The following is a 27,500-nucleotide window of genomic DNA, read 5'->3' on the forward strand; positions in this document are numbered from 1 at the left end:
CTCGTGCCAAGGAACAGAAGTGTGCTGATATCAATACCTGAGAGACTCATGACCCTGTCCTCTTGTTATTGCTTATTCAGTGAACACCAGACACCACCCAGCCTCCCCTTGAGTAAAGCTAAGGAGAGAGAGAGAGAGAGAGAGAGAGAGAGAGAGAGAGAGAGAGAGAGAGAGAGAGAGAGAGAGAGAGAGAGAGAGAGAGAGAGAGAGAGTCGTAATAATTATAACCGAAGATTTTAAAATATCATAAGAAATTAGAGCTAAAATTGTAACCAGGGAATCAAAATAACAGATATTAGAGAAAATAATTGTACCCAGAAAATGATGCTATCGGAAATAAGATGATAACCAGAACATAACAGTATCATCGAAAACTGGCAGAGGGAAATAGAAAATACCAGATGATTACAGTATCATATGAAATCTAGAGAAAAAAAATGAATATATACATATATAAACTATAAACTGAAAATTGTAGTATGATTGGAAATTGCAAAGTCAGAAACAGAAAACGGTTGAAGAAATGAAAAGTTAAATTTATGTCCAGTATTTTCAAGAACATGTAAATATCATAATTGTAAAGCGTCAGGATATGAAAATAAGCTAGTATAAAACACGTATAAGCTAATAACTCAAGAACTCCCAGCCTGTCTCTGTATTTCCTCTTTCTTATGACTTGAACACTTACAAGACGCTTATCCTTCAGTTTTTGATGGTCGTATTTGATCTCTGATTGGGACTCAATGATCTTTTTTTTTTTTTTTTTACTCCAAATTTTTGTTGCCCTTGGCCAGTATCCCTCTTACATAAAAAAATAAGGCAAAATTCATATATGTTACTGCAAGAGCAGCACAACATCTACTGCCAAAATATTCCGCGGATGTTACCGTCATCCCCCCCCCCCGCCGGCCTGTACGGAATAGTAGTTCGGCCACTCGTTCCAATCTGCCGGCCTTTCATCCCCCCTTGCTCGTTATCCTGTGGGTTGTCACCTCTCCACCCCCTCCTGCACGTCATCCACGAAGAAGGGTCACGGCAGCCACGAAGACAGACGGGTCTGATCTGCAATCTTGAGAGACTCATGCCTCTTTGAGTCTCGTGCTGGAGGGTGTTTTGTCTCCACGCGCCTACTGACTTGTTTTGTCTCCTACTGCCACGTTTTCCTCTGGACTGCCATTCCTCACTCTCGTATCGGCTGCCCCGGGACTTCCGTTGCCACCCACCCACCCGTCACGCTACTGACGGAATTGTACTCATGCTGGAGGGTGTTCGACACGCTGTGAGATTCGTGGGTCCTAGGAAGGGTGACTGTTATTGTCCACGTCTGTCATTCGGTATTAAGTATTTGGGACTTTCAAGTGTTGTCATTAGACTATGCTTTGTTTTACCTACCCACAAGCAACCCTTTCTGTGAGTATTTTGAATTATAAAAATGTATTGCGGGGGGCATAGACGCATCCCAGTATCTTGTAGTCAGCTACACTGAACAACAAAATGCATATCACAGCATCAATGTCACGGTCATGTGGAGGTGCAAACATGATGCGTGGCGGTGTAAACTCCCATGTTGTCACGCTCCAAAATGACATAATGTCTGCCAATGTGGACTTCTGTATCTTATAACCTTTCAAAATGCGATAACTTCTGGCGATGTAACATTCTTCATAATTTTTCTGTGTAGCGTCTGAGAGCTAAAGCAGCTCTTGAAGGTAGAAAATCCATACACTGAAAACGCTCTACCATAGATGATTAAAAGAAGCGTGCCAAGAACTTGCCAAGAAAGTGTTTAAATTAAAGCATTGAAAAGCTGAACGGGAAATTAAGTGAAAACTATATAAAAGTGGAGGCGTGTAACCATTTATAGAGATCCATTGCGTAAATAAAGTGGCATCAGGTAATATGTGTCGCAATATAATCTTAAGAAGGTGTTTGTCCACTTTGCTTTATCATAGATGCTATAATTACCTTGTCATCTTACTTCAGTAATCAACAATATTTATACATCTTTAAACTCAATGCTTGATTATCAGATAGTTATAATATCCGTAACACTTTTTTTTTAACATAGTATATATTTAGATGAGCTTTCATTTTTAAACACAAGTCGGAGTTAGAGACATCACCCGACACCTTTTGACCGTTTCACAGCTATTTGTTACATCTATCATTACTTCTATAGCCACGCCCAAACATTACACTGGCTATAAACTACAAACAATATTTTTTTTTTTAATCCATTCCTCGTAGATGATCAAAAAGATCCAATACATTGCTTCAAGTGTTGTTTATCGTTGCATGTCGCAGTGAAAGAATTAAACAACTGATGTAGGGCGTTCCAGCAGCGTGGCCTGAGGGATGACGTGAGAGTGGCATGATGCTCTTTTTACAGTGATAAGTGCTTAGCCAGGGGGGGGGGGGGAATTATCTTATCCATTGTGTGAGAATTGCTTCACGAGATAATAGGGCGCCTGTATCTGTAGGTGTGCTGATGTTGGGTGCAGGAGGGGGTGTATCTGTGACTGTAGTGATTGGTGCCAGGTATGCTGTGTGTGTGTGTGTGTGTGTGTGTGTGTGTAGCTAAGTGTCTCTCTCTCTCTCTCTCTCTCTCTCTCTCTCTCTCTCTCTCTCTCTCTCTCTCTCTCTCTCTCTCTCTCTCTGTGTGTGTGTGTGTGTGTGTGTGTGTGTGTGTGTGTGTGTGTGTGTGTGTGTGTGTGTGTGTGTGTGTGTGTGTGTGTGTGTGTGTGTGTGTGTGTGTGTGTGTGTGTGTGTGTGTGTGTGTGTGTGTGTGTGTGTGTGTGTGTGTGTGTGTGTGTGTGTGTGTGTGTGTCAATAACCCGCCTCCTCCCTCCTCGTGTTTACCGGCCCGTCGTAAACCAATAAGCACAGGAATACTCAAACAGAAAGCTTAGCCCACTTTCCCGAGTCTGCAGCACAACGCTAAGTCAGTCAACAAAAAGACTTGGAACAGGAGGAGTAGGTGGAGGAAGAGGAAGAGGAAGAGGAGGAGGAGGAGGAAGAGAAAGGGGAAAGATTTACGGATAAACAGGACGAAGATGAGTATGAAGAGAAAACTGCGTCGGTTCATCAAAAGATACTTAGAGCAAAATTATGATGAAGATGAGTACGAGAAAGAGAAAGGGGAAGGTGTAGAGAGAACCAAACGAGTATAAAGAGAAAACGGAGTCATTGTAACTAAGAATATACTTGCAAGATGATAAAGATAGAGAGAAGGGGAGAAGGAGGAGGAGGAGGAGGATGAGGAGGAGGAGGAGGAGGAGGAGGAGGAGGGGAAGAAAGAAGAAAAGATAATTATGATAATAAGGATGAGGAAGATGAAGTGGAGGAGGAGAGGGAGGAGAAGGATGAGAAAGAAGATGATAAGAATGAGGAAAGAGATAAGTAGGTGTAGGAAATATTCGTAAAAAAAAAATGGAGAAGCTGACACAAAAACGCTAAGAACAGGAGGAAGAAGACGAAGATAATGTATAGGGGTTACAGGAGGAGAAGGAAGAGGAGGAGGAGGAGGAGGAGGAGGAGGAGGAGGAGGAGGAGGAGAAGTGGAGGAAAGGGCGGGGGAAGAAGAGCAGTATTGCCGTGGAAAACTGATTCAGCAAACAAGTTCTGGCAACATCGTCGCCTCAGCAGTGTTGCGGATTCCATAAGAAGCATCACAGTTTGTCAGACCAAGGCAGTGATCAGGGAGTTTCTTTTCCAGTTTGCCTTGCATTTTTTTTTTTTTTTTTTTAAGTTTCCTTCATCAGTAACAATTACTTCCACTAATATATGTTTGTTTAAATGCTGATTTTTTTTTTTTTTTTTTTTTGTAATATGAAAGTGGATAATATAATTTTTTTTTTTAATTGGATGGTAGACACCTTTAGTTTAAACAAGTTACCTTTTCCTTCTTTTTCTACATTATTATCACCTGGTATGGTTTTGTGATCAGTGACAATATCGCATGCTTCTATAGTGAAAAAAGAAGGGACCTTTCGCAACATAGTATTCATTATCACAGAGTATCCGTCCCTTATCGCTCTTATCTTGTGTGTGTGTGTGTGTGTGTGTGTGTGCGCAGGGAAATGATTGGCGGCGGCTTTAACCTGTGTAGGTCCCAGGGCACATGGTTAGCTGCGGGGATCCTTTACGTCTCCACACACACACACACACACACACACACACACACACACACACACACACACACACACACACACACACACACACACACATCGATATGCATCTCAACAGTAACTGTGTTTATTTATTTATTTATTTATTTATATTTACTATTTTTATAGAAACTGGAGACGCATTTTAAGTGTTTGCGTAAATGCGTTCATGACCGGCCAAAAGTACAAATGCGTTTTGGTCACATATTTGCTCGTGTCCAGACGCAGCCACGTGCTGCTGCTGTGCGTCTGGGAACATTTGGATATACAGTAAAATCCCTCTTATCCGGCATCAACGGGACCGCCGACATGCCGGATACTTGAATATTGCCGGATACTTGAATAGAAGTGAAATTATGTCTACAATCACCACCCTACACTCACGCATCTTACCATAACAAAGATCAGCTGATCTTAATCAGCAGCTGATATGATCAGCTGCATAAGTATAAGCACAACACGCTTCCTCTTTTCTACAACTTTAGGCATGATGAAGGCGTCAGGCGATAAACAGTGCACACGCGGGACTGAGTCACTGAGTAAACACAGTGCAGTGGGCCGCGGGTGGCGCGAAGCAGTGCGCTCTGGTGGCGAGGGGACAAAGTATGCCTCGCGCGGGAATTTTAATCGATTTTATGAGAACACATTGATTTTTTATTGATTTTTTTAAGGCTCGGGGAAAAATGTGCCGGATACTTGAAGCTGCCGGATACTCGAATGCCGAATGAGAGGGATTTTACTGTACCTTACCTTTAAAGATAAAAATCAGCCTCCAGGAACTTCTTTTTTTTTCAAATGAATGCAAGTACACACACATTTTAGGACATGAATAACAAGGTAGTTGAACACTCATAAGCATGGACTCAGCTATATGTGGTCTGATGTGTGGTACTCAGTTTAAAACCAATTTAGGAATGGTATTACTTAACTTCCCTGTGTGTGTGTGTGTGTGTCGTAAGTTCGAGAAAAAAAAAGTCATCACCACCCCTTATCACAGCTAATGTCGTCACCGTCACCGCCACATGATCATACCACTTGAGGAAGTGTCGTACCAAGAGGAGGTCGTGTTATTCAGGGATCTGGGGTAGTAGGGAGGGTCCTGGTGGATGTAGTTATATTTACTGAGTCCCCTTCATCTTTCTCTATTATTTGTACTTGTATTAGCAGTCTCGTGGTGTAGTGGTTAGTACCTTTAGCTCGAAGCCTTCAGGTCCGGGGTTCGAATCCCGTTGTCTCTTTTTACTCCTCTCCTTTCTCCCTATAACCGTGTTTACTTAGCAAAGAAGAGGTGAGAGTTTATGTAACTTTAGGCGACGTGATTTCGCTGTCTGGGAAGAGAGGAAAGCTTGCAGAATATCAGCAAAATTATTACCGTTATCATCGTTGAACATTATCATTATTGTTATTGATTTAGCAGGTGTATTTAGCTTTCTTTGCTTTTATCTATTAGGAGACGAGATGCGTGTTTGTAGTCACTCTTATTGACACGAATGATTATATTATTAGTATCAGTAGTAGGTAGAGGAGGAGTGGGAGGAGAAGGAGAAGGAAGAGGAGAAGGAAAACAGTAATACATAACCAACAGTAATAATATCTTACTTGAACTGGCGCAGCACAAGTCAATATAGGGCTGGGACGGGACGCAATGTTTAGCTTTAAGTATTTCCAGAAGGAGAAACCACCACCACCACCACCACCACCACCACCACCCTGCCAATATCAGTGTTGCCACATCCGGAACCCAACCTCTTCTCTCACCTTCCTCACTTTTCCATCTCTCCCGCCTACACACTTATTCCTGCACCACTTCCTCCTCCACCTTTCCAGAGTATGAGAGGTAGCATAAATTTCCTACTATACAAAGGGCTTTCAAATCACTTCCAAACAAATCAAATGCCAATCATCTTGTTCAACAGTCTTGTCTTGATTAGCTGTCTCCCATGTTTTTTTTTTTTTTTTCCCACTTTTGTTCGATTTTGTATGCATGGCTCGTGTTTGTTTATTTGTTTGTTTATTTATTTATTATTATTTATTTATTTTTATTTTTTTTTTTTATGTTGGCAAATGTATGCTTTCGCTCTTTTCCTTCAACGTGCCTTGATATCTAAGACTTTCTAATACTTGTTTTAATCCTTATTTAAGCTGCATTAATAGAAACACCAACCACAGCTTCGTTGCTTTCACCGGTTAACTAGAATTACTGCCTCATTCTCTCTCTCTTTTCCTTTTTCTTAGCCCCCCAACTCCTTTAAAGGGAAGAGAAAAGAAGCACTTCATGAATTACTTGTCCCTGCACCGTGCTTTCTCTCATTTGCTAATTATTTTATTAGAAAGTGGTAATAAGGTGACTTTCTTCTGTCAACTTTGTAGCTCTTGGTCTTTTTTTTTTTTTATGTAAAGAAAAATCATCTTATCATCGTTGTCGTAGTCACTCCTCCCCCTCCTCCTCCCCCTCCCCCTCCTTCTAATCCACTTTTTGCTTACCTCAGCTCCACTTATCTCACGACTATCAACAGCACCTGCATCTCCTCTTCCTCCTCCTCCTCCTCTTCCCATCTGCCATCCATCCCCATCCCCTTGTCGGTAAGTGTAACGCCGGCGACTCATTCTGTCTATAGGAGTTGTGTGAATGAAGAAACAATGACTCGCCAGAACTGGTTTTGCATGTTGTACCTATAGACTCGGGCCCGGTCATGCACGGGGGACCAGAAGGGAAGAGCTAGAAAGACCGTCTTTTGTTTTTGTACGGCAGAGCGAAAGATCTCCCTTGTAGAGGCGAAAAATCTTAATGGTGGTGTTTTTACTTTCTTTTCTTAATGGTTGTTTTTACTTTTTCTTTTTCTCTTTCTTTTTTTGCCAGATGCCTTTCTTTTCCTGGTCATAGTGACATAGTTAAGTTTTCAATACGTGCAGTGTGAGTTGTTCATTAATCTTTTTTCTTTTCTTTCTTTCTGTCAATGAAAGTTGGAGCAGAGAGAGAGAGAGAGAGAGAGAGAGAGAGAGAGAGAGAGAGAGAGAGAGAGAGAGAGAGAGAGAGAGAGAGCGTAGATTAAGGTGGTGGATCCAGTCCGTCAAGATGGAATGACAGGGAGAAAATCAATAATGAGATCCACACTATTGTGGGTGCACCACTGCCCTACAATATTACCACTATCACTCTCGCTATATTAAACCACCAGTATTAGCATCAGCCTCATCACCAATTCGAGACGAGTGCGTGCGTGTTCATTTATAAACACTTTCTACAGATCTTAGATATAAAAGGTGACATTTATCGTTAACCATACTTATAATTAATGTAACCTTGCAATAAGGTCGAATAATGACGAACCTGGCCTAAATACTGCAACCTTAAAGCCTGAAACTAATAAATGCACCCTCCTGACGCAGACGCAGACAGCAGTTAGACAGACGTCTGCACCACGCACTGTGACGTAACACCCCGCCGCTCCTCCCCCTCGCTGTTATTACCGTCTCCCGGTCTCCTGGGATCACTGAGGCCACACAAGCACCGCCACCCCCTGTGCCTTATGCTTGCCTTTATTTACATGGTAATCTTTCTGCATAACTCGCAGTATTATTATTATTTTTTTTCTACCACTTAATTTTAATTTTATTCTTTATTTCTTGTATCATTTATGTATCTTTTACTCATTAATTTATTACTTTTAATTTCTTATTTTATTTGTGTACCTATTCATTTATTTATTTATTTGTCTGTTTCGGCGTCACCAGCTGTCTCTTCAGTTTCCATTGACAGCAGCAAAAAGGGCAATGAGATAGACAGTCCCTCCCTCCACCCACGCTCCCAACTCATCCCCCCTAACCTTTCTAACCAGCTAACGCGCCTTCTTCACTTACGGAAAAGGAGCCGCAGTGTGAACTGTGGAGCCCCTTGATCAATAAACTGTTGGCAGGGCGTCGATCCCTCGTCACGAAGCCTCACGACAAACTCAGCACCAAGGAGTTCGATTTTTTAACTATTTACGAAATGGTGTGCAGGTTTATTTGTCCGTTGCCGGACTACTATTTTTTACGAGCTTTTTTTTATTTATTATTTTTTTTTCTGTTATCTGGTGAGTAGATTGTATTAGGGGTCATGTACGGTACATTTTTTTTAGTGAGGACAGTCATTAATGTGGATTTGTTTTATCTTGTGTCTAATATTAAAATACTTTTGACTTTTTTCTTTATTTTAAATCATGTTGCTTTTTACTAGCAGTTTTACGAAAGGATGTGGAATTATGGCAATTTGTAAAGCAAGACGCCGAGAATAATATTAGTTATCCATGTTAGACGACGTTTTCTATTTAAATGAGAGAAAAATGTTTTTAAGGGTAACTATAATTTTTTGTATACATTGTCATGCATTTGTTTATATTCATAAATGTTTCTTTTCAAGTTAAATTTTAGTATGCAACAACCAGCATATAATACAAGAGTTAAGTCATCTGAAATCTATTTTCAATTGGTCAATTCCAGATATTTATTCCTTGAAACCTGAAAAGAAGAATAAATAAGTTAATTAAATAAAGTAAGCAAAGAAATATCTGGATAGTAGAAAATCCACGAGAGAAGGAAATCGAAGGCTAGGTGAATATTCATTCATCTAACACCGTCAAATACTCGGTGCCCTTGCTCAGACGACAAAATATTAAAAGGGAACATGAGAACACAAGAAAATTAGGAGACTACGAAATGTGACTCATCTCACACAAGAAAAACCTCGTGTGTGCGTTGTATTTATTTGTGTTTACCCGCCATCCGTTATCGTTACCTTTGAATCTTTCCGATGCTTTTTGAAAATTCCTGATAGCATTTGCGCTCACCACTACAACGGGGCTGCCAAACCTGTTCCATTCATCCACTGTCCTGAGTGTAAACCAGTTGCTGCGCTCGTTTCCTAGTGACCTCAAATCTGTAATACTCGAACCCATTCCTGCGACTCCTTACCTGTTTACTTACTATAAAAGCCACTTTTCTTGTTTAATCCAAGCATGTCTCCTCTTCGCTCTTAAACGGGATGCAGATTATGAACATTTCATCGTTTTCAATAATACATAATCTTATCCAATGTCTGGTATAATAGATTCATGATTTATTTTAAAGGGAAAAAAAAACGTAATCATCTATGGCGTGTTGCTACATACTCAGCAGATAACCTCAAGATAACCTCGGAGCTTTTGTTACTTTCCTGACAACAAAACTTGATACTCTGTTAGCTCTTTACCTTGCATTCGTAGCTTGGAGGTCAAAATTTACAACTTTTTGTGTGTGTGGTATAGGCTTTCCAAATAGACAATAATAATTGAAATTTGTTATATTTCACAATGAGTACTAAGCATTTTCAAGATTATATTTTTCTCCTTGATTAAGAGTATTTTCTAGGATAATGTCTCTTTCATTAAAGTAATTATCGCTATATTTCTCTACGTTAACAGCAAACATTGCATCTGTTAGTTTCCATGACCTGTTGTATTCATTATATTGTTAGCGTAGTCTGCTCATACTTTTTTTACTTCGTGAATTCTTAATAATATGGAACCTGGACAGTCACTGACAAAGAGATGAAGATATGACATATTGTGTTTATCACGTTGATAGTGTAGCTACTTATCAACTTCTTGACTTCATGGAACTTGGTAATACAAGGCAACCACTGAGAGAAGAGATGAAGTATGGATCCAGAAGCGCCATTTGATAACACATAATTATGCCCTTCCATCATCATCTTTAAAATTGCTGCTGAAAAAAAATAATAAATAAATAAATAAATAGGAACATGTTAGTTTCGTAATATCACTCTTGATTTCCCTAACTGACGCTTGGAAATGAGGATTAAAGTACAGAAGAAATTTAATGATAATGACAAATCACAGACTTTTTTTCACTATAGTTTTTTATACGTACCCCTCATCCAGTCTTCTTGAAAGTCTGTAAACGGGAAGTAATATGAGCATGAAAGATCTGGAACTTTTTTTTTTTTCATTAGAAGCATTTTTTTTTTTTTTCATTAGAAGCAATCAAACACTCTCTCTCTCTCTCTCTCTCTCTCTCTCTCTCTCTCTCTCTCTCTCTCTCTCTCTCTCTCTCTCTCTATTTTTTTTATTGTTTTCATCTTAGCTAGCCTCCTTGACACGCCAACAACGAAAAAAAAAGTTGATCAGTGTGACTTCCTATGAAAATTTACTGTGATAGATAAATAAACAAGTGTATGTGGATATTACGGACAAAACAAAAACATAATTAGTATCTTACAATTAATCTAAAAACAAGACTGCATAAAAAAAAATATCCGGTCTAACTTCCAGTCTCGACAAATGACAAAAAAATATTACTTTTTTCTGAGAGAGAGAGAGAGAGAGAGAGAGAGAGAGAGAGAGAGAGAGAGAGAGAGAGAGAGAGAGAGAGAGAGAGAGTACTCGTACCTATTTACCCATAAGATACATGTGGTGATGATGTGGCGTGGGGTCTTCCCTCCCCCAGGGATGCCAAGGTCACTGGGGACGAGCTAAGTATGAGCATTTAGAGGTATAAATAGAACACGGTAGCGAGACAGACAGAGTCGGAGTCAGGTCAAGTCCCAGCCCTTAGCATGGACGGAGTAGCAGCAGGTGTGTGTGTGTGTGTGTGTGTGTGTGTGTGTGCCGATGAATGGCAAAAGTTTGACCTTGTCTGTCCGTGATCGTTCATCATAGTAACTCTCTCTCTCTCTCTCTCTCTCTCTCTCTCTCTCTCTCTCTCTCTCTCTCTCTCTCTCTCTCTACGCCTATTACGCCAAAGCTACATTTCACAAGATCTCTCAAAACAGTCTAATTAAGTAACAATATTTATTCATATTTGTAATGCCATGAAAACCAAAAATATATCTGCGTACTGTAAGTTGAATATGTAAGATTTTAGAACACGCATAGAAAAAATATACCGAGCAAAGACTGTTAGCTTTAAGTATCCTATTATTTCAACAGAAAATGTGTTTTTAGTGAAATATATGGAAAGATGCAATGATATAGAGAAAAAAGTAACACGATGACTGCTTCAGCTGCAAGAAGTTAACACCATGACTATTCCAACTGAGAGAGAGAGAGAGAGAGAGAGAGAGAGAGAGAGAGAGAGAGAGAGAGAGAGAGAGAGAGAGAGAGAGATTCATGGCTCCCTCTTTTCATATAAATAACGAAAATGGATAAACCCTTAGATAACGATTATGGTATGGCAGACTCAATAAAAATTTTGAATCTATCACTGTTATCTGATATTGGCATGAAAGCCAGAGATATTTCAACCGATAGCTTTATTCAGTTATTTATCAAAGTTTGTGGAGCTTACCAGGAAATCAGGATGTATGCTCTCTCTCTCTCTCTCTCTCTCTCTCTCTTGCAGTTGAAACAGTAAATTAAGTTCAACGGGAGCGTCTGGTAATGTTTTTACATAAGAGGCGACGGTGCTGCATGGTGGAATAATCCCGTGACTATTCCTCCGTTCATTAATCAGTGTCTTTGATTACTTCTCCAGGAATTATAGATAGAAAGGTAGTGAGGAATTTACCGGCACCTGCAACCCGCATGCGAACGATTATTCAGATAGACACCGGCAGTCTTACGTAACGATAGCCCAACTGTTTCGAAGATACGCCACTGACTCGATACCTGACTGTTTTATGGGTTGGATGAAAAGTAAAAAAAAAAAAAAAAAAAAAGCGAAATAAAGTGAGAAAGAGAGAGAAAAAAAAAACTTAGCCATGGTCTGTTTGTCGAAGCAGTGTAGTAGTTAGCCTTGGCACACCTTTCATCCCGCTAGTCCTTATCATCCTCAACAGGTATCTCGTTAATGAAAGCTTGTATATGCCATGGATTCATTGCTCTACCAGCTGATTTGAAAAGTAGAATCATGACTGCTGAGTGTACCGGTGGCTGGAGGCAAGCATAGATCATTCACTTTGAATAAAACAAAAGCCCACCATATGGCATCTACGCTCCCGCCCCGCCTCTCGGAATGTGTTCGGAATCAATAGTATTGGAACATGTGCTTGAAAGAAGACTTAGCGTCACGATATTCGGTTAGTAATCAGTGAAAGTAGAAGATACATAATTTTAGTGTACTTATAAAGCTATAATGATTGTGCATCTATCTTGCGTTGGCGGAGAAAGGCGTATTGGGTGTGTTTAGAAGAGTATGGCGAGAGGTGTGAGAGAGCGAGAGGCTGGTGGCGGGCGTCGTCTGCTGTGAGCGGCTGTCAGCGGCGGCACACGGCGAGGGAGGGACCGGCGCCCGCTCACTCCTCAAAAAACCACGCGTTTCCTTTCCGCTACCACCAGTCGTCACCTCCCAGCCCTTCATTCTGCATCAGTCCGTTGCTTGAGCGTGTCGTGTGTCAGCCGGTCTGTGTGTCGCTGTTGACCAAGTGAAACCCAAGCAACCCCAGCCGCTACCAAGAAACCAACCATGGAGTCGGTCACCATGCCAAATTATTCCTATGTCTTCAAGTTCGAGGAGGACTTTGACACCTTGGAAAAGCGACAATGGATGAAAGAGAACTGGATGATGTGCTTTTACTACATCGGCGCCTACATGATTGTAATATACTGCGGCCAACTTTACATGCAGTACCGCCCTCGATTTGAGCTCCGCATTCCTCTCTTCATGTGGAACGTGTTCCTGGCGCTTTTTTCCATCTGGGGAGCTTACCGAAGTGCTCCTGAATTACTCTACGTCCTCAACCAATACGGCTTTAGATACTCCGTCTGCATCCCGGGACCCAGGTGATTATAGCTGCCTGTGTGTGTGTGTGTGTGTGTGTGTGTTTTCAGCAGTATTGTGTCCTTACTACGAGTTGTGTGTGTGTACTTGGTAATCTTCGTACTTGTCTGTCAACTTTGCGATAATCTTCACGTGAAATGACAGTGTGTGTGTTGGCAATTGACATTATGGGATTTGAATGAAGGAAACGGTGTGCGTGTGTGCTTTTCCAGTTTGTACAGATGGTTTTTATCTTTTGCATGTACTTTTTCCTCCTTATCCAGCAGACATTGGATAGTATGTGTGTTCATTTAAAAACCAAGTATGTAGTGTGTGTGTGTGTCCCTTAGAAACTCCGTGGGTGTGGTAGTACTTGCCATCGATCGTGCTTCCTTACCTTGCATTACATTATTTGCAGCACTGTGCTTTTCTGCCTTGTACAGTCAGAAAGTTCTCTGTAGCAGTGCCGCTTCACATATAAGTATAGCCAAGTCATGCACAGGAGTGAAGAGAGAGGCACGCTTTGTGGTTAAGGTAACATCCTATTGTCTCGCTTCAGGCTTTTAGTTCATCGCCCTTGAAAATGACTCACTCAGTCTCGTTTTGCACATATTTTAAAAAACCTATCAATTACTTCTATATGTGGGTGACATCAAACGTTTCACTGACTAAACGTTTACTATCAATAACATGTTCATCTACTTCCTCCATTTATACCAATGTATGTGACGTACCGGTAGGTTGAGATATTTGGTTATCGTAATCAGCACCTCGTTTAGTCCATGCGCAAAGTAAACAAGCGAAATTGATAACTACTCCATCATGACATCAGTGAAATCCGAGCACCTCTCTTTATGTTGATCTTACTGCATTACCATTAGGGGTAAGCTACTCGAGTGATCACTTGCATTTTGTTGTGTTATGCTTCGTATTTTTCTTAAGACCACGTGAAAGTGCTTGCATTCGCTTCAGTATAGAGGGAATGCTTCTCTTGTGATTGTCAGGAGATTCATGTGATGTTTATAAGTCGTGGTTGAAGGTTTACTTTTCTGTAAGCATCATTCATCATCATCAGTAGCGCGTGGTGGAAAAGGGGAGGTGGTGAAGGCTGAGAGAAGAGAGCAGCAGGTGAAGATGGTGGGGGGGTGGGAGGGGCAGAGGTGCGTGGAGGAAAAAAGGAGTGATGAGTAGGCACGCTTTCCCTCTGCGGGCTACCACCAGTTACACATTGTTAGTAGAAACCATATTGTGTGGTAGTCATGTTTCGCGTCCTACATTATCACCAGGTTTCAGAGAGTCAGGGAAAGTGTGGACAGTAGTGTGTTATCTTATTTCACGCCTTTAAGCCAGTCGCGGCAGATTATACTTGTATGTCTTGTATGTCGCCCTTGTAATACAAGATTTAACAGGAGTTGGTACACTTTTCAGCCGTGAAACATTTATATTTTCAGTAGTTATATCCTGTATAACCACTTTTATTTTTGTAGTCAACCCAAGGCCGGGAATGTTAGTTATTGAGGAAAAAATACAGGAAACGTAGATTTAATGCAGGAAGACGATATTTCCTATTATTTATGGTCGTTGCATGACCTTGGTGTCTGGTGTAGGCAGGATTGGAGGCATAGCTGCAATGAGGCTGAACAGCAAACAGGGTCAACAGAAACACGATTTTCACTACAGGAAGTGTCTTTTGCCATGGCTGCTATCTTGGATGTTGTAAATGATCACGTCTTTTAGCCTATTTACTCTACCACCTTCGCCCTGTCTCGCACGTGCCAGCTGTGAAGCAAGCAGAGCGGGGGATGGTGAATGTTTGCGCTCACCAGCTCTATTATTTGCATGGGAGCCACGGTCATGACGTAGAGAATGCAAAGCAGCTGTGCCGACGATGTAGACTTTCCCTCTCGATTCTGTCCGGTGGCCCACGACGATATTAAGAAGCATTGCTGAGAAGCCCGCGCGCCGAACAGACCTAAACTCGCTCCTCTTTTACACATCAGCTTTAAGTATCGTCAGAACGTTTGGATGCCGGTTAGGAGCGTCTGCAGGGAAGGGGGGCTCCATCCGGCGGTTGAATCTAGTACCATAGTTGTCTTTTGATCTTTAGTACGTAAAGATCGATTGACAAACGAGTCTTATTAGCCCCTGCATTATGTAACCGGCTGCTTGGCGCCTAAAATTATTTACTTGTGGGTTATGTGCGGTTATGTGGTCTCATAAAACCATAGTAGCAAGTATCAGAGGTGGTGGAAACAAGAGCTCTGGTGACATGTAGCAATAATGTGTGATGCAATACTCAGATAATTTTAGAATTACGTAAGAGGTTACCATAGAAAAGGGTCGTCTGTAGGCTCCATCCCCCGCAGTTCCTTATTTCTTTATTCATTCTTCATGTTTCGAGTTGAGAAGCCATACCAAGATGTGATGGGGAGAACAGTTTTAAGCAACCGGAAAGATGGCGGGGTGGTGGAAGGCGTTGATAGGAGAGAGCGTTCATTGCATTACTCATGAATGAGGCTTCATTGGTCTACAAAAAAAGAGAAATATGGAACATGACTGCCTCTGAAAGCACCCCTTAAGCCTTGCCCTTCGTGGTGCTCCGTCGATGGGGACTGCAGAGCTTGGCAACGGTAGCCGGTTACCAGGGGGATATTGGGAATGGTGGTAGTGGTGCTCTGCTGAGTGTGAGGCGGCACGGCGAGACGGCGTGATAGCTGTTGGCTAGGTGAGGGAGAGGGAGTGAGAAGGAAGCGAGCTGCCCACGCATATCAGCTTAACCAGGATGCATGCAATACCTTAAAATAACATGTGTTTGTTAGGACCAAGCTTCAGCTGTGTCATTTAATAATGTTTACACAGGGGTATTATTTCAGCAACGTCATGCGTCCACCTGAAAATAGGAAATGTTCATATAATGTAAGGATGACATGCACGAAAACCTCATGCATAATGCAAACAAACATCTGCACTCAGCATTGCGAAAGATAATTATCTTGGGTGAGGTAACTCAGGATGCTCCCTCTTGGCAAGAAACATGCTTCCTTCAGATAAAGCAGTATGGTTGTCTTGTCACCACGCCGCCTTCCTACGCTCTTGTATGGGATGGCAGCGACCCTGGCGGCGGGACGCGAGGGTGTGGCGACCACGTGGGACTATGGCGGCAGAGCGGATGGCGTGTGCTGGGGATAAATTAGATAGATGGTGGTGATGTTCAATGATGGTGGTAATGGTGGTGTAGTAGATAGGTGTTGACGGGATGTTAGAGGATGTGACATACTCTTTTTCACTTATTTTATTGATATTAACTTGTCTCGTTTCATGTATGTTTCTCTCTCTCTCTCTCTCTCTCTCTCTCTCTCTCTCTCTCTCTCTCTCTCTCTCTCTCTCTCTCAATACAAGTTTAGTTTTTTAAAGAACCCAGTCATTAATGTGCAGCAGAAAGGTCAAGTTTTCAAAGATAACATCTTCCTGAGTTCCGTCATCGGATTAATTTTAACCTACAAGATGAAGGTTAGAGAGAGAAGATCCTCGCCACCTCAGTTATCTGACATAATAGAGTTGGGAGGTTCCACTTGATGAGGCGTGACACGAGCATTTTTCTTATCACCGGCAGACAGGTGGGGCGACAGTGAGGTAGATTGAGTGATGTCGGTGTTCTAAAGTTCTACGATAAGCGATGGAAGGTGACAGCAGAGGAAAGGGTTAGGTAGGAATAAGAGATAGCATATGTAGAATAATGTGACTTCGTGGAGGTTAACTAATTTTAAGAAAGAGAAGGGGAAAGGGATATGTAGGAGGATAAGATGAATTTGTTGGCAAAATAGAAAGAATGGAAGAAAGGAGAAAGGGCTATTTAGAATGAGGCGGCATTGTTGGGTAACGGGGGAAGGAAAGGCAGGAGAAAGGGATATGTAGGTGAATAAAACTATATTGTCGGGTGGTTTGTGACGTGTAAGGTGTGTGGACTTGTGATTGGTTAACATAGCAATGGTGACGTAGTGTTAGGTGAAGGGGATGGTGTTAGAAAGCCTCATATCACCGCCATTTGTTGTGTTTCTTCCGAAGTAGGCGATGTTCATTTCTCCGTTTCACGTGAGGAGGCGTGCGTGGGGGTCAGTAAATGGGTGTGTGGATAATGCCGTGGAGATGCACGATTCTGTGATGTCTCCGAGTCTGGCGGGTCTGTGCGTAGCCATGACGTGTGCTAGAGCCGCGTTCCTGATTGGAGGACGGGACGGTGACGCACTGCCAGGCGAATGTGCAATGGTGGGGTGATGGGTGACGTCAGAGCAATGGGCGGCGTCAATATGAGTTGGCAAAGAGGTAGACGGTCAGCGGAGGCGTTTTGGAAGACGGGAAGGAGCAAGTTAGCAGAGGCCTTTCAAACACACTGTAGGTTCATTTATGCAAACCATGACTGATGTCCCACTTCTTCCCACTTCCTTACGCCTATGCAATTTGCTATTTGCCTTGCCTTCTTGCAGCATACCTCCTCCTCCTCCTCCTCCTCCTCTTCATGTATTTGTTATTGTATTATTTCCTGTCTTTCCTGTTTTCATCTTTCGTTTCTTCTTCTTCCTCTTCCCCCTTTCCTGTTCTTCCTGTTCTTAATCTTGTTATTTTTTTCTACAACAATAACAACAGCTACTACTACTACTACCACCACCACCACCACCAACAACAACAACACCAACACCAACACCATCACGACCACCACCTTTTAAGCAAGAATGCTCACATGCATGAGTGACGCAGGCAAGGTAGAGGAGAGTAAGTAAAGGATTGTGAGGCTGTGAAAGTACTGCTCGCTGTCAAAGGTCTTGGATCTGTTGAAAAAAAAAAAAAAAAAAAAAAGTTAAGCTTGTTCGTTGATGGGGGAAAGCAGCAACAGGAGTACCAAGTATAGAGTCAGGTGTGTTACGAAGAGTCCTGTGTTTATTTGTCTGCGGAGAGGATGACGACAGTTATTCCGAAGATTCACTGTATTTTTTTCTTATATATATACACACCATTGGTCGTTTCCGCTAGATGATGTACGAAGTTGCTACCCCCCACGTGGCAAAATTTTTCCTCTTTAATTCCTGACGCTCATCCCTTGAGTCGTTTGCCTTGACTGTGAGAAGGAAAGCAACCTATAGCACTGACCCCTCTCTCGCCTTCCTCCTCCCTCTTTTCCTTCGTGTGGGGCAAGGTTAGTACGCCCAACACATGTCCTTGGCGCGGAAAGGTAAATGTGGAGGCGTAGTGCATCCTTGCCGTCTGGGTTGTAATTTTAAGGGAGGTAATGATGTCGTGCTGATCTTCTACGTGATTTGCTTATCCCTGACCTTCCTTACCTGAGGCGTTACGAAGCTTACCTGTGTGTGTGCTTTAGGAGAGAGAGAGAGAGAGAGAGAGAGAGAGAGAGAGAGAGAGAGAGAGAGAGAGAGAGAGAGAGAGAGAGAGAGAGAGAGTCCTTACCTGTTACAATCGTCCTCTTTCTTTTTTTAGCTATCCTTTCCTACGCCGGCCTTCACCTGCCTCTGTGTGTGTGTGTGTGTGTGTGTGTGTGTTGGGAAGGGGAAGGCGGTTAGTGCGTATTGAGTCTGCACCCTGTAAAGCCTCTGTGCTGACCTCCCTCAAGGGCAGGCCTAGAAATTCACTCCCTCTCTCTAACCTACACTTTCTTGACCCCTCCCTTTTTTTTCTCACTTGTGCTACTCCTCGTCCTCGTCCTTGGCGTTCTCTCTCCCTCCTCCTCCTCCTCCTCCTCCTCCTCCTCCTCCTCCTCCTCCTCCTCCTACGTCTCTCACTCTCTCCATTTCATTTCGTTCCATCTACTCATCCTTTCTCCTCCTCCTCCACTTTCACCCCACCACCAATCCACCTTACCTCACTACCTAACCTACCTTACCATTTTCTGCGTCTTTCCTCCCTTTACTTACTGGCCTTTCCCTTTCCCCATCCCCTAATGCCGTATCTCCTCCTCCTCCTCCTCCTTTTTCTTCTGTTCACCACACACACACACACACACACACACACACACACACACACACACACACACACACACACACACACACACACACACACACACACACACACACACACACGTATACACTTGACCAATGTTAGTTTAGCCAAGGTAGACTGATTCGTGCCACATGCAACATCTCCTCCTCCTCCTCCTCCTCCTCCTCCTCCTCCTCCTCCTCCTCCTCCTCCTCCTCCTAAACAGTACTCCACGACGCTTACTAGTCCTCCAGCATCATTGTTACGCTCACCATTACCTAGTTACGCCATCACCATCCTCCCGCTACCTACTGCCTTGCACTAATCCACCACCACCATCACCACCTCCGCCACTTCATCATCGCAGTATCATCACCACCACCACAATGACCATTACATCACTACCAGTATTGTCATTGTGCACTGTCACCATCACTAGCACGTATTGTTACCGCCGCACCTGTCATCACCACCACGTCTGTCACTGCAGTACCAGGCGCCTTCACTGCTCATATCATATCCACCATTACCTGTACGTGTGACTTCGTTCTCTTAAATAAAAAGGGAGGGAGAGGACCGGAGGGGGTGAGGAGTTTTGTGAGTCACTGCTCTGAGTCATTTCTACCATCCATTCCCATCTCTCGCTCTGCTTCCGATTGATTTTTTTTTTTTTTTCTTTTCCCCCTCTGTTCCCTTCCTTTTCTCGTACGCTCTGTGTTTAAAGTTAGCGAAAGGAAATCAGTTACGTTGTTGTGTTTGACAATACATATGCATTAGTCCATAGTGCCTCTTATCATCTTTGTAAGAAGTGCATGATGGCGAGTTTAAAGGCAGATAAGCAAGATGGCTACACTGTCTTCATCTTGCCCTTATCATTGCACGCTATCGGCTGGAACTGCCTAGTGTGCGGCATGAGCAGTGTTACAAAAGTGCTACTGCCTATGAATAATACTGCTATCTTGCCCCATCTTGAACTCCCCCGTCCACGAGATAGGATTGTGGATGCGAATGTGTTTGTGTGGTGATAACGTGATATGCTACTTTGTTGTTGTTGTTGTTGTTGTTGTTGTTGTTGTTACTATTATTGTTTGCATGAGCATTACTATCTCTTTTCTCTTCTTCCTCATCTTCTCCCTATTTTATTTTTTTTCTCCTTTTCTTCTCTTTTCTTTATTCTCACCTCTCCTCTCCTCCTGCTGCTACTTCTATACTACTACTACATCATTTGCCAATATGGTTATTGTTATCAGTATGTTATTTTTGTTGCAGCTGCCAATACTCTTGTTATTCCTTGCTGTTTCTCATCCATATAAATCAGGCGTATTCTTATACATAAACGTCTTTCCTTATTGTATTATTTGGTGGTGGCAAATGACTGTAGTATATAAGATACTCTCAAGCTTCTGTTTCTATAAAGTGTGTAGCTTTTTTTTTACTGTGAACGTTTTTCATTATCATTTTCTCTAAACAAGTACTTCGTGTAAGAAATACCCATATATAGAGATGACCGAATATTGGTCGCTTTACTCGAATATTACATTAGCATTATAATCTTGCCTGTAAGAACGTCAGCCAGTTACAGAGGTAGATAAGGGTCTTCTTTGTAAACAGATGCCGTACATAGAAAAAAAAAATACGTAGGCAAAATTTGTATTATAGCAAGTATGGATAATTTCTATAAGATGGATAAATGGATGGATGGAGAGAATGTTTATGACTCAGACTCGAATCCTGTATTTTGTTTAGGTGCGAGTATAGTTTGTCAGATCCGGTAGTGCTGGAAGAGTAACAAGTAGACGTCTTATAAAACTTCTGAGATAAAGCCACTTGAAGTTTTAACACAGACATCGCTCATGATTAACGCCTCGTACTCTTTTTGTTCTGTCTCTCCATCCCAGTGATAGACTTAACTTTACTCTTTGTACAGTACCTGATGACATAATACGTGTACGCAAGATACTAATTCAGCATATGTCTGGTCATCCGATCTCTCTCTCTCTCTCTCTCTCTCTCTCTCTCTCTCTCTCTCTCTCTCTCTCTCTCTCTCTCTCTCTCTCTCTCTCTCTCTCTCTCAGCAATGAAAGTGACATGGTTTGGCAAGGTGCGTATTATTTTTTTTTTTTTTATGGAGGTGAAATACATTTTACTCACGTTTCCAGCGACAAAAAAAAAAAAGAAAACTGTCTACAGTCTCTCTCTCTCTCTCTCTCTCTCTCTCTCTCTCTCTCTCTCTCTCTCTCTCTCTCTCTCTCTCTCTCTCTCTCTCTCTCTCTCTCTCTCTCTCTCTCTCCTTTCATTCGAAACTGCACTTGATCAGAGAGAGAGAGAGAGAGAGAGAGAGAGAGAAACCAGGCATATATTTTTGCGGGTTTTTTATGTTGAACGCAGTTTCACGCCCCAGTAGTCACCAGAAGCAAAAAAACAGAACGAAATATCACGGGAAAACTAGCAATGTGGCAGTTGACTGGGAATAAAGAAATGAAAAAGCCAGGAAATAAAAAAATAAATAAATAAATAAATACGAAGAGATTTATGTACGCCTCAGTTCTAATGTGACTGCGGAGAGTTAAACTCGAGATCAAAGAAAACGTAAGAAACAGGACATGGGTAACACTGCATGACCTTTATGAACCACGAGAGAGAGAGAGAGAGAGAGAGAGAGAGAGAGAGAGAGAGAGAGAGAGAGAGAGAGAGAGAGAGAGTGTTGAATCAAACTCATCACCCCAGCGCACTTGAATTCTAAACTTGTGCTGTTACTTTCAAACTTCCAGCCACTGTTGTTGTGTCTGCCGTGAACGTCTGTTTAGGCACATATGGTACTGGTGGTATTATGAGGGCAGAGAAAGTTAAGTGAACGTACTGTACTATGGCTGTGTATAGCTGTTATAAGGTCAGCCACAGCAGCGCATATGGTTTGGGAAGACATAATATAGAAAAGGAAGCAAAGGAGATAGGAGGATGAGTAGAGAAGGAATAATAGGTGTAATACTTTCTTCCTATCATTGTTGTCTGGAATGCTTCCGTTATGTTGATTTCCATGTTGGTATTTCCTCTTAAAACTCTCACCTTCGTCATGGATAAACAGAGGTGTGTATTAAGGTATGTATAAGGTGGTGCCCGAGGGAAGATAGTGCGAGGTTAGGGAGAGAGGGAGAAGGGTGGCGTGTAAGAGCATCGTGGACTAGGTTTTATGAGGGATAAGATCTTTCTGATTAGACTGCCCTTGACCAGATTCAGTGGAAGGAATAAGGAGGTATCCTGAAGGTGAAGGTGATGGTGGTGTCTGGAAGGATAATAATAGCATGGTGCCGTAAGGAAGCATGTTGTGAGCAGCAAGGGAGGAAGAAAGTTAGGTCAGGACGTCTTCTCAAAGGCTTCTGCGTCCTATCTTGTGGAAGTGATTGGGAGTTTTCAAGGTTGATTTTGTGATAGTTTAACACAAATTCTGCGCCATCAGAAGGAAAGAATGCCTACGAGAACGACTAATCATCTCTGGCATTAGAATAGGTTTTAATGATAGCCCACAGCGTTTCAAAATACGGACCATAGAGGTAACGTATATTTCAAAGCGAGTTGGCGGGGCACTCCTCCTCGCCGCCACTACTTAAATAAAATGAGAGAATAACAAGATAGAAGCCAAGTGTTGCGTCATTGTCAGGTAAGTGTGAACTGAATGACAGGCACGTGGTAGTGTGAAGTATTGTGCAAGTGTGTGGTAGTGTTAGTGGTGAAGACTATACTTTATGCTGGGAGGGTGTTCTACATGTGTTCGTACACGTGTGGTAGTTACACGACTGCGCAATGTTACCTGCGAAATGCAAAGAAAAGTGTACCACATTCTCACATTTCACATGCCTCTTCTCGAATATTTTATTTAACACTGAATTATTATTTTTTTTCTCTCGGCGATAGTTTAACAAGGATTCTTCACTTTCTATAGGAAAAAAATGGACGCATCGCCCCTGTAGCCTTTGATCATATGTGCTATAAGAACCCAAAGCGTTTCAGAATAGAAGCAATACATTATGAAATTGGTTAGCATCGCCATTTTCATGATAGACCACTGAGAAGGAAAGTCATTTAGAAAAAAATAAATAAAAAATAATGATGATAGGGTTCTGCTCCACCCCACCTTACGGAGCCCCCTGCCTTCCTATCCGCCGCCTGTGGATGACCCTGAAGACGGGAGAATGTACTGAAGGGACCGCCGACGACTCAGGGTCATCGCCTATATTGCCCCTCAGTAGGTCAGTCGCACACCGTCGACCGGCCCATCCTGCGTTCAACCGGGGGACCTGGCTGGGCTGACGAGTCTCATTTTGTTGCGTATATTGTGACTTCGTATATTAGCATTTTTTTTAGTAATTGCGGAATCACATGACCACGCTCACGGGCGCTTCATGATTGTGTTTATGCGATGCTACATACCACGTTGTGCGACGCAGTAAATCAGTTCATTATATCACAAGTAATTTGTAATGGGGAAATAACAGTTTGGCAAATTTCACTCGCCCAGTAGTAGTCTGTCAGCTGCCGGAGTCCGTGCCTGTGACAGAGGAAAGGAGAGAAGCTTTCATGCTACATCACTTGTATATTTACTTTATTCATTTAATTTTGTATTTATTATTATTATTATTATTATTATTATTATTATTATTATTATTATTATTATTACTATTATTATTATTATTTATCATTATTACAATTTAAAAGTCATGGCATTGGTGGGGTTCATGCCGATTTGAAGGTTTTTGAAAATGTGATGTTGAAGAAAGGCAAGAAGAAAATCGAGAATGTGTAATTGGAAAAGATGTTAAGGATTTACTGGAAACAAAGGGAAAGCCAAAATAACTTTCTACTACATAATGATGGTAGTGGTGGTGGTGACCATCCTAGTTGATCATACTTTCTCCTTCAGTGTGGAAAGTGCTTCCAGATATAGCAATAAAGGTGAAATTTTAGTTTTAAAGCAAAAGTAGTAAACAACAGGCTGATAGTAAGTAACTCTTTGGATGATAATGAAGAATAGCAACACAATCATTAGTGCTTGAATATAACGTTCACTGTACCAGGGTTCTTTTTCAATATTTTTAGCTTGTTTTAAATCAGCATACCAGTTCTCATAGTTTGTCATGAATATGCATGTCAATGTCCAAAAGCATTACACCTTGTTTTGTCTTTGCATCTTTCAACAATACATTACATCCAAGGAGTTCTCTTTTCACATACACTCTGGTTTTGACTTGGGTAGCTCCATCGTCAAGCTTCCCGAGTGTCTCTTAATATTACTGTATCCTATCTATTTTTAGGTATTGTTTTCATCAATATACACCACTGTGATGACCTTAACTTTTTACACTTGGTAACTAATTAACATATTTGAGTAACTAATTAGGAAGTTGTTGTTGGATGGGATTGAGACATGGTGCAGGGAACACTTGGTCAGAGTGTTATTTATTGCTCCACAGATGAACATTACTGGCTGAACATGTTTACACAGACAGCATTGCAGAAATTTATGATTTGCTTGTAAATGTATTCAAAATAGATATTTTCTTGTACTTTGACTTGAAGCATTGGAAAAACTTGGAATACATCAATTATTAGTGCTGATCTTTGAAATTTTAGTAGTTTTAAGAGGAAAGTGTGAAAATGTAAAGATGGTAACAAATTATTGCAAATGGGATAGTCTACTCCAAGGGAGGTCTTTAAAATTAAGATAAATATTATATACATACATATTTCAACCACACACCTCAGAGAACTGCCTTGGATGAGATATATCTAATACTTTTCAATTAGGTAATTTTGTTTTGCATTTCACAACAGCCTTCATGACACATTACCTATTAAATTTTAGTTTTCTATAAAAACGTGTTTTCTAGGTATATATATATATATATATATATATATATATATATATATATATATATATATATATATATATATATATATATATATATATTTTATATATATTTTATTTTATTTTATTTATTTATTTATTTATTTATTTATTTATTTATTTATTTATTTTTTTTTTTCTCTCGTAACAGCTTCTAATGAGCACTGCTTTCTTGCAGTTTCCTTGACAACCGTGTGGGTGGGTTCTGGAACTGGATGTTCACGTTGAGCAAGGTGCCAGAGCTCGGCGACACAGTGTTCATTGTGCTAAGGAAGCAGCCACTAATCTTCCTCCACTGGTACCACCACGTCACTGTCCTCCTCTATGCCTGGTACTCCTACTCCGACTACATCGCCACCGCCCGTTGGTTTGTCTGCATGAACTACCTTGTCCACAGTGCCATGTACAGCTACTACGCCCTCAAGGCCCTCAAGTTCCGGGTTCCCCGCTGGATTGCCATGAGCATCACCACAGCTCAGTTGGCCCAGATGGTGATGGGAGCAGTAGTAAACATTTGGGCCTACCAGGTGAAACAGGCTGGCAATGAGTGTCATGTCTCCTACGATAACATTAAAATCTCCCTCCTCATGTACACATCCTACTTTGTTCTCTTCGCTCGCTTCTTCCGCAAAGCTTATGTTGTGAACCACAAGCAAGGAGGCTCTCAGACACCCAAGGAGTCTATTGCTTATGAAGGGAAAGGTAGCAAGGGTAAACTGGAATAAAAGCCTATCTTTACTGGGATTTATAGGGAATAAAACTCATTATTGGTCTGTCAAACACATGGGTCCCACTAATGGCCAATAGCTTGCTTGTATCTTACACATGTTTATTTACTACCAGCTGAGGCTATTGCCATATCTAAATTTCACTGTAAAGTATTACAGTACAGTATATGTATAAGGAAATGGTATTTTACAGTTTATTCTTTCTTCAGTTTGTCAGTGAATTTTTAACATTTCATCAGTGGTTGCTGACAACAAGAATTAAGAATTTTGCAATAAAAAAAAAGATTCCTACCATCGTACTCCTGGAGTTGTTTATGTTCAGACCTTGCCATTAATTCTGAGTTATTTATGTTCAGACTTAAATTGCAACTATTTTCATATTCCTATTTCAGGTAGCTGACCAATCCAGTCATTGATACCCCTTGCTAAAATAAAATTGGTAATGACATTTGAAGAAATGGCCATACACTACTTCATTGATTTGAAGTGGGAACATATCTTTTGGTTCCACTCATAGCTAAATTTTTAGTCATTCTGTAGCATACAAGTAGCTATTTCAAGCATTGGCAAACACAAATATCATGCCAAGTGGGATGCATTTCATCCTGCCATCACCTGCTGCACCCATGGTGAATGAACTTTAGTATGTCTGTAGTTGTGTGACATATGTGAAGCTGGGTTTGTTACACAGGCAACCATCTTTTAGTTAACAGGAAATTATATGAGTCTAGCAGCATTTTTTTTTTTTTTTTTTTTTTTTTTTTTTTTTTTTTCCGCAGAAAATCATAGAAGCACACAGAGCTTCACAGTTATTGTAAATAAGCTGCTATGCAGTTCCATGTTTAAAAGTGACACGGGTTGTCTACTGTTTCTCCTTTCGTGGCTGTTTTCTTTTGTTGATCCTGCTCAGTATATTTGGCTTAATTATGCTACATACACTAGCAAGGACAAGCACAGTATTTGGTTGACATTCCTTTCATTATCATTACCTTCCCTCGCGTTTGATCTCTTGACTGCATTCCATAAAAGAACCTTTATCTGTACAAATGTTTCATTTTCATTTAGTTGGGGTCATTGCTGCCCATACTTCCTACATTTCACTACCTTTTTTTTCTATGTGCACAAAATATTTTAGATCAGTGATAACATGTTTGGTTGTGTTTGGTAATGTTTACAATGTTTTTTGAGTGGTCAGTTGAGTATTTATTACAATTTATATTTGTGATGACAGTAGTGCAGACACGGTTTGGTAGCCTATGGTATTCAGAAGTATTTTCTGGAAAGGTCTTGTTAGTAAAAAGTTTTTTTTTACTGCAGTATTAAGCTGGGCTTTTTCACTGTAAGTTATGTACAGTCATTTTCTTGTCCTTGATGGTTTCACATTAAGATTTGGTTGTTATGTGGTTATCACAGTTATGGATGCTGATGTACTGTAATTGTATTTGTCATTACAGTATGAAGTCATGTCTAATTGCCACCTGTTTACCTAACAAAGACTAAGCAGAGTATAACCCATCACAGTGAGCTGCAAGCTGCTTTATAAGTTCCACCAAGGTTTTGTTACAAATGTTAAAAATGTCGATAGCACAAAGTTTGATTACTGTATTGGTAATTATTTTCACAAATTGTATTTAAATATTATACCGAACATAAGCATACAGGTTTAGTTATGAGAACCATTACCTGGAAAGGTGTAGTAGTAGCATAACTTTTTCTGATCAAGATTTTTGTTGAATGTTTTTGTGAAATTGATGTCATTTGCAAAGGAATGCTGCAAATGTTTTATAAAAAGGGAGGTTGGCCAAGGGCTATATGTGTGAAAAAAAAGCACACATAGTTGTTGCTCCCTGAAATGATTAGCCAATTCAGTGTGAGAGGCATCTTGATACACATCTTGAAAGTGTTCAAGTCATAGAATGGTGCAAATATGGAATCATAAAGGCAGAGAGTTCCAGAGTTTACCAATAAAAATACATTTTC

At 41.2% G+C, this 27,500-nt stretch overlaps 1 protein-coding gene across 3 annotated transcripts in view; it reads left to right on the forward strand.

The window, feature by feature from the left end:
- Positions 1-27,500, forward strand: part of LOC135089711 (very long chain fatty acid elongase 6-like) — a 46,291-nt gene that overhangs the window by 17,454 nt on the left and 1,337 nt on the right. For 2 of the 3 annotated variants that reach the window (XM_063985665.1, XM_063985664.1), the window contains exon 2: positions 24,971-27,500. This exon is cut by the window's right edge and continues 1,337 nt beyond it. In XM_063985665.1, the coding sequence (XP_063841735.1) occupies positions 24,971-25,517 (547 nt within the window). In that variant the 3' untranslated portion in view covers positions 25,518-27,500. Of the gene's footprint in view, positions 1-12,371; positions 12,926-24,970 lie in introns of those variants that run through there. The other variant, XM_063985666.1, reaches the window with a different exon arrangement.

Source organism: Scylla paramamosain, chromosome 33 (assembly GCF_035594125.1).
Source record: "Scylla paramamosain isolate STU-SP2022 chromosome 33, ASM3559412v1, whole genome shotgun sequence".
Classification (NCBI taxonomy): Eukaryota; Metazoa; Arthropoda; class Malacostraca; order Decapoda; family Portunidae; genus Scylla; species Scylla paramamosain.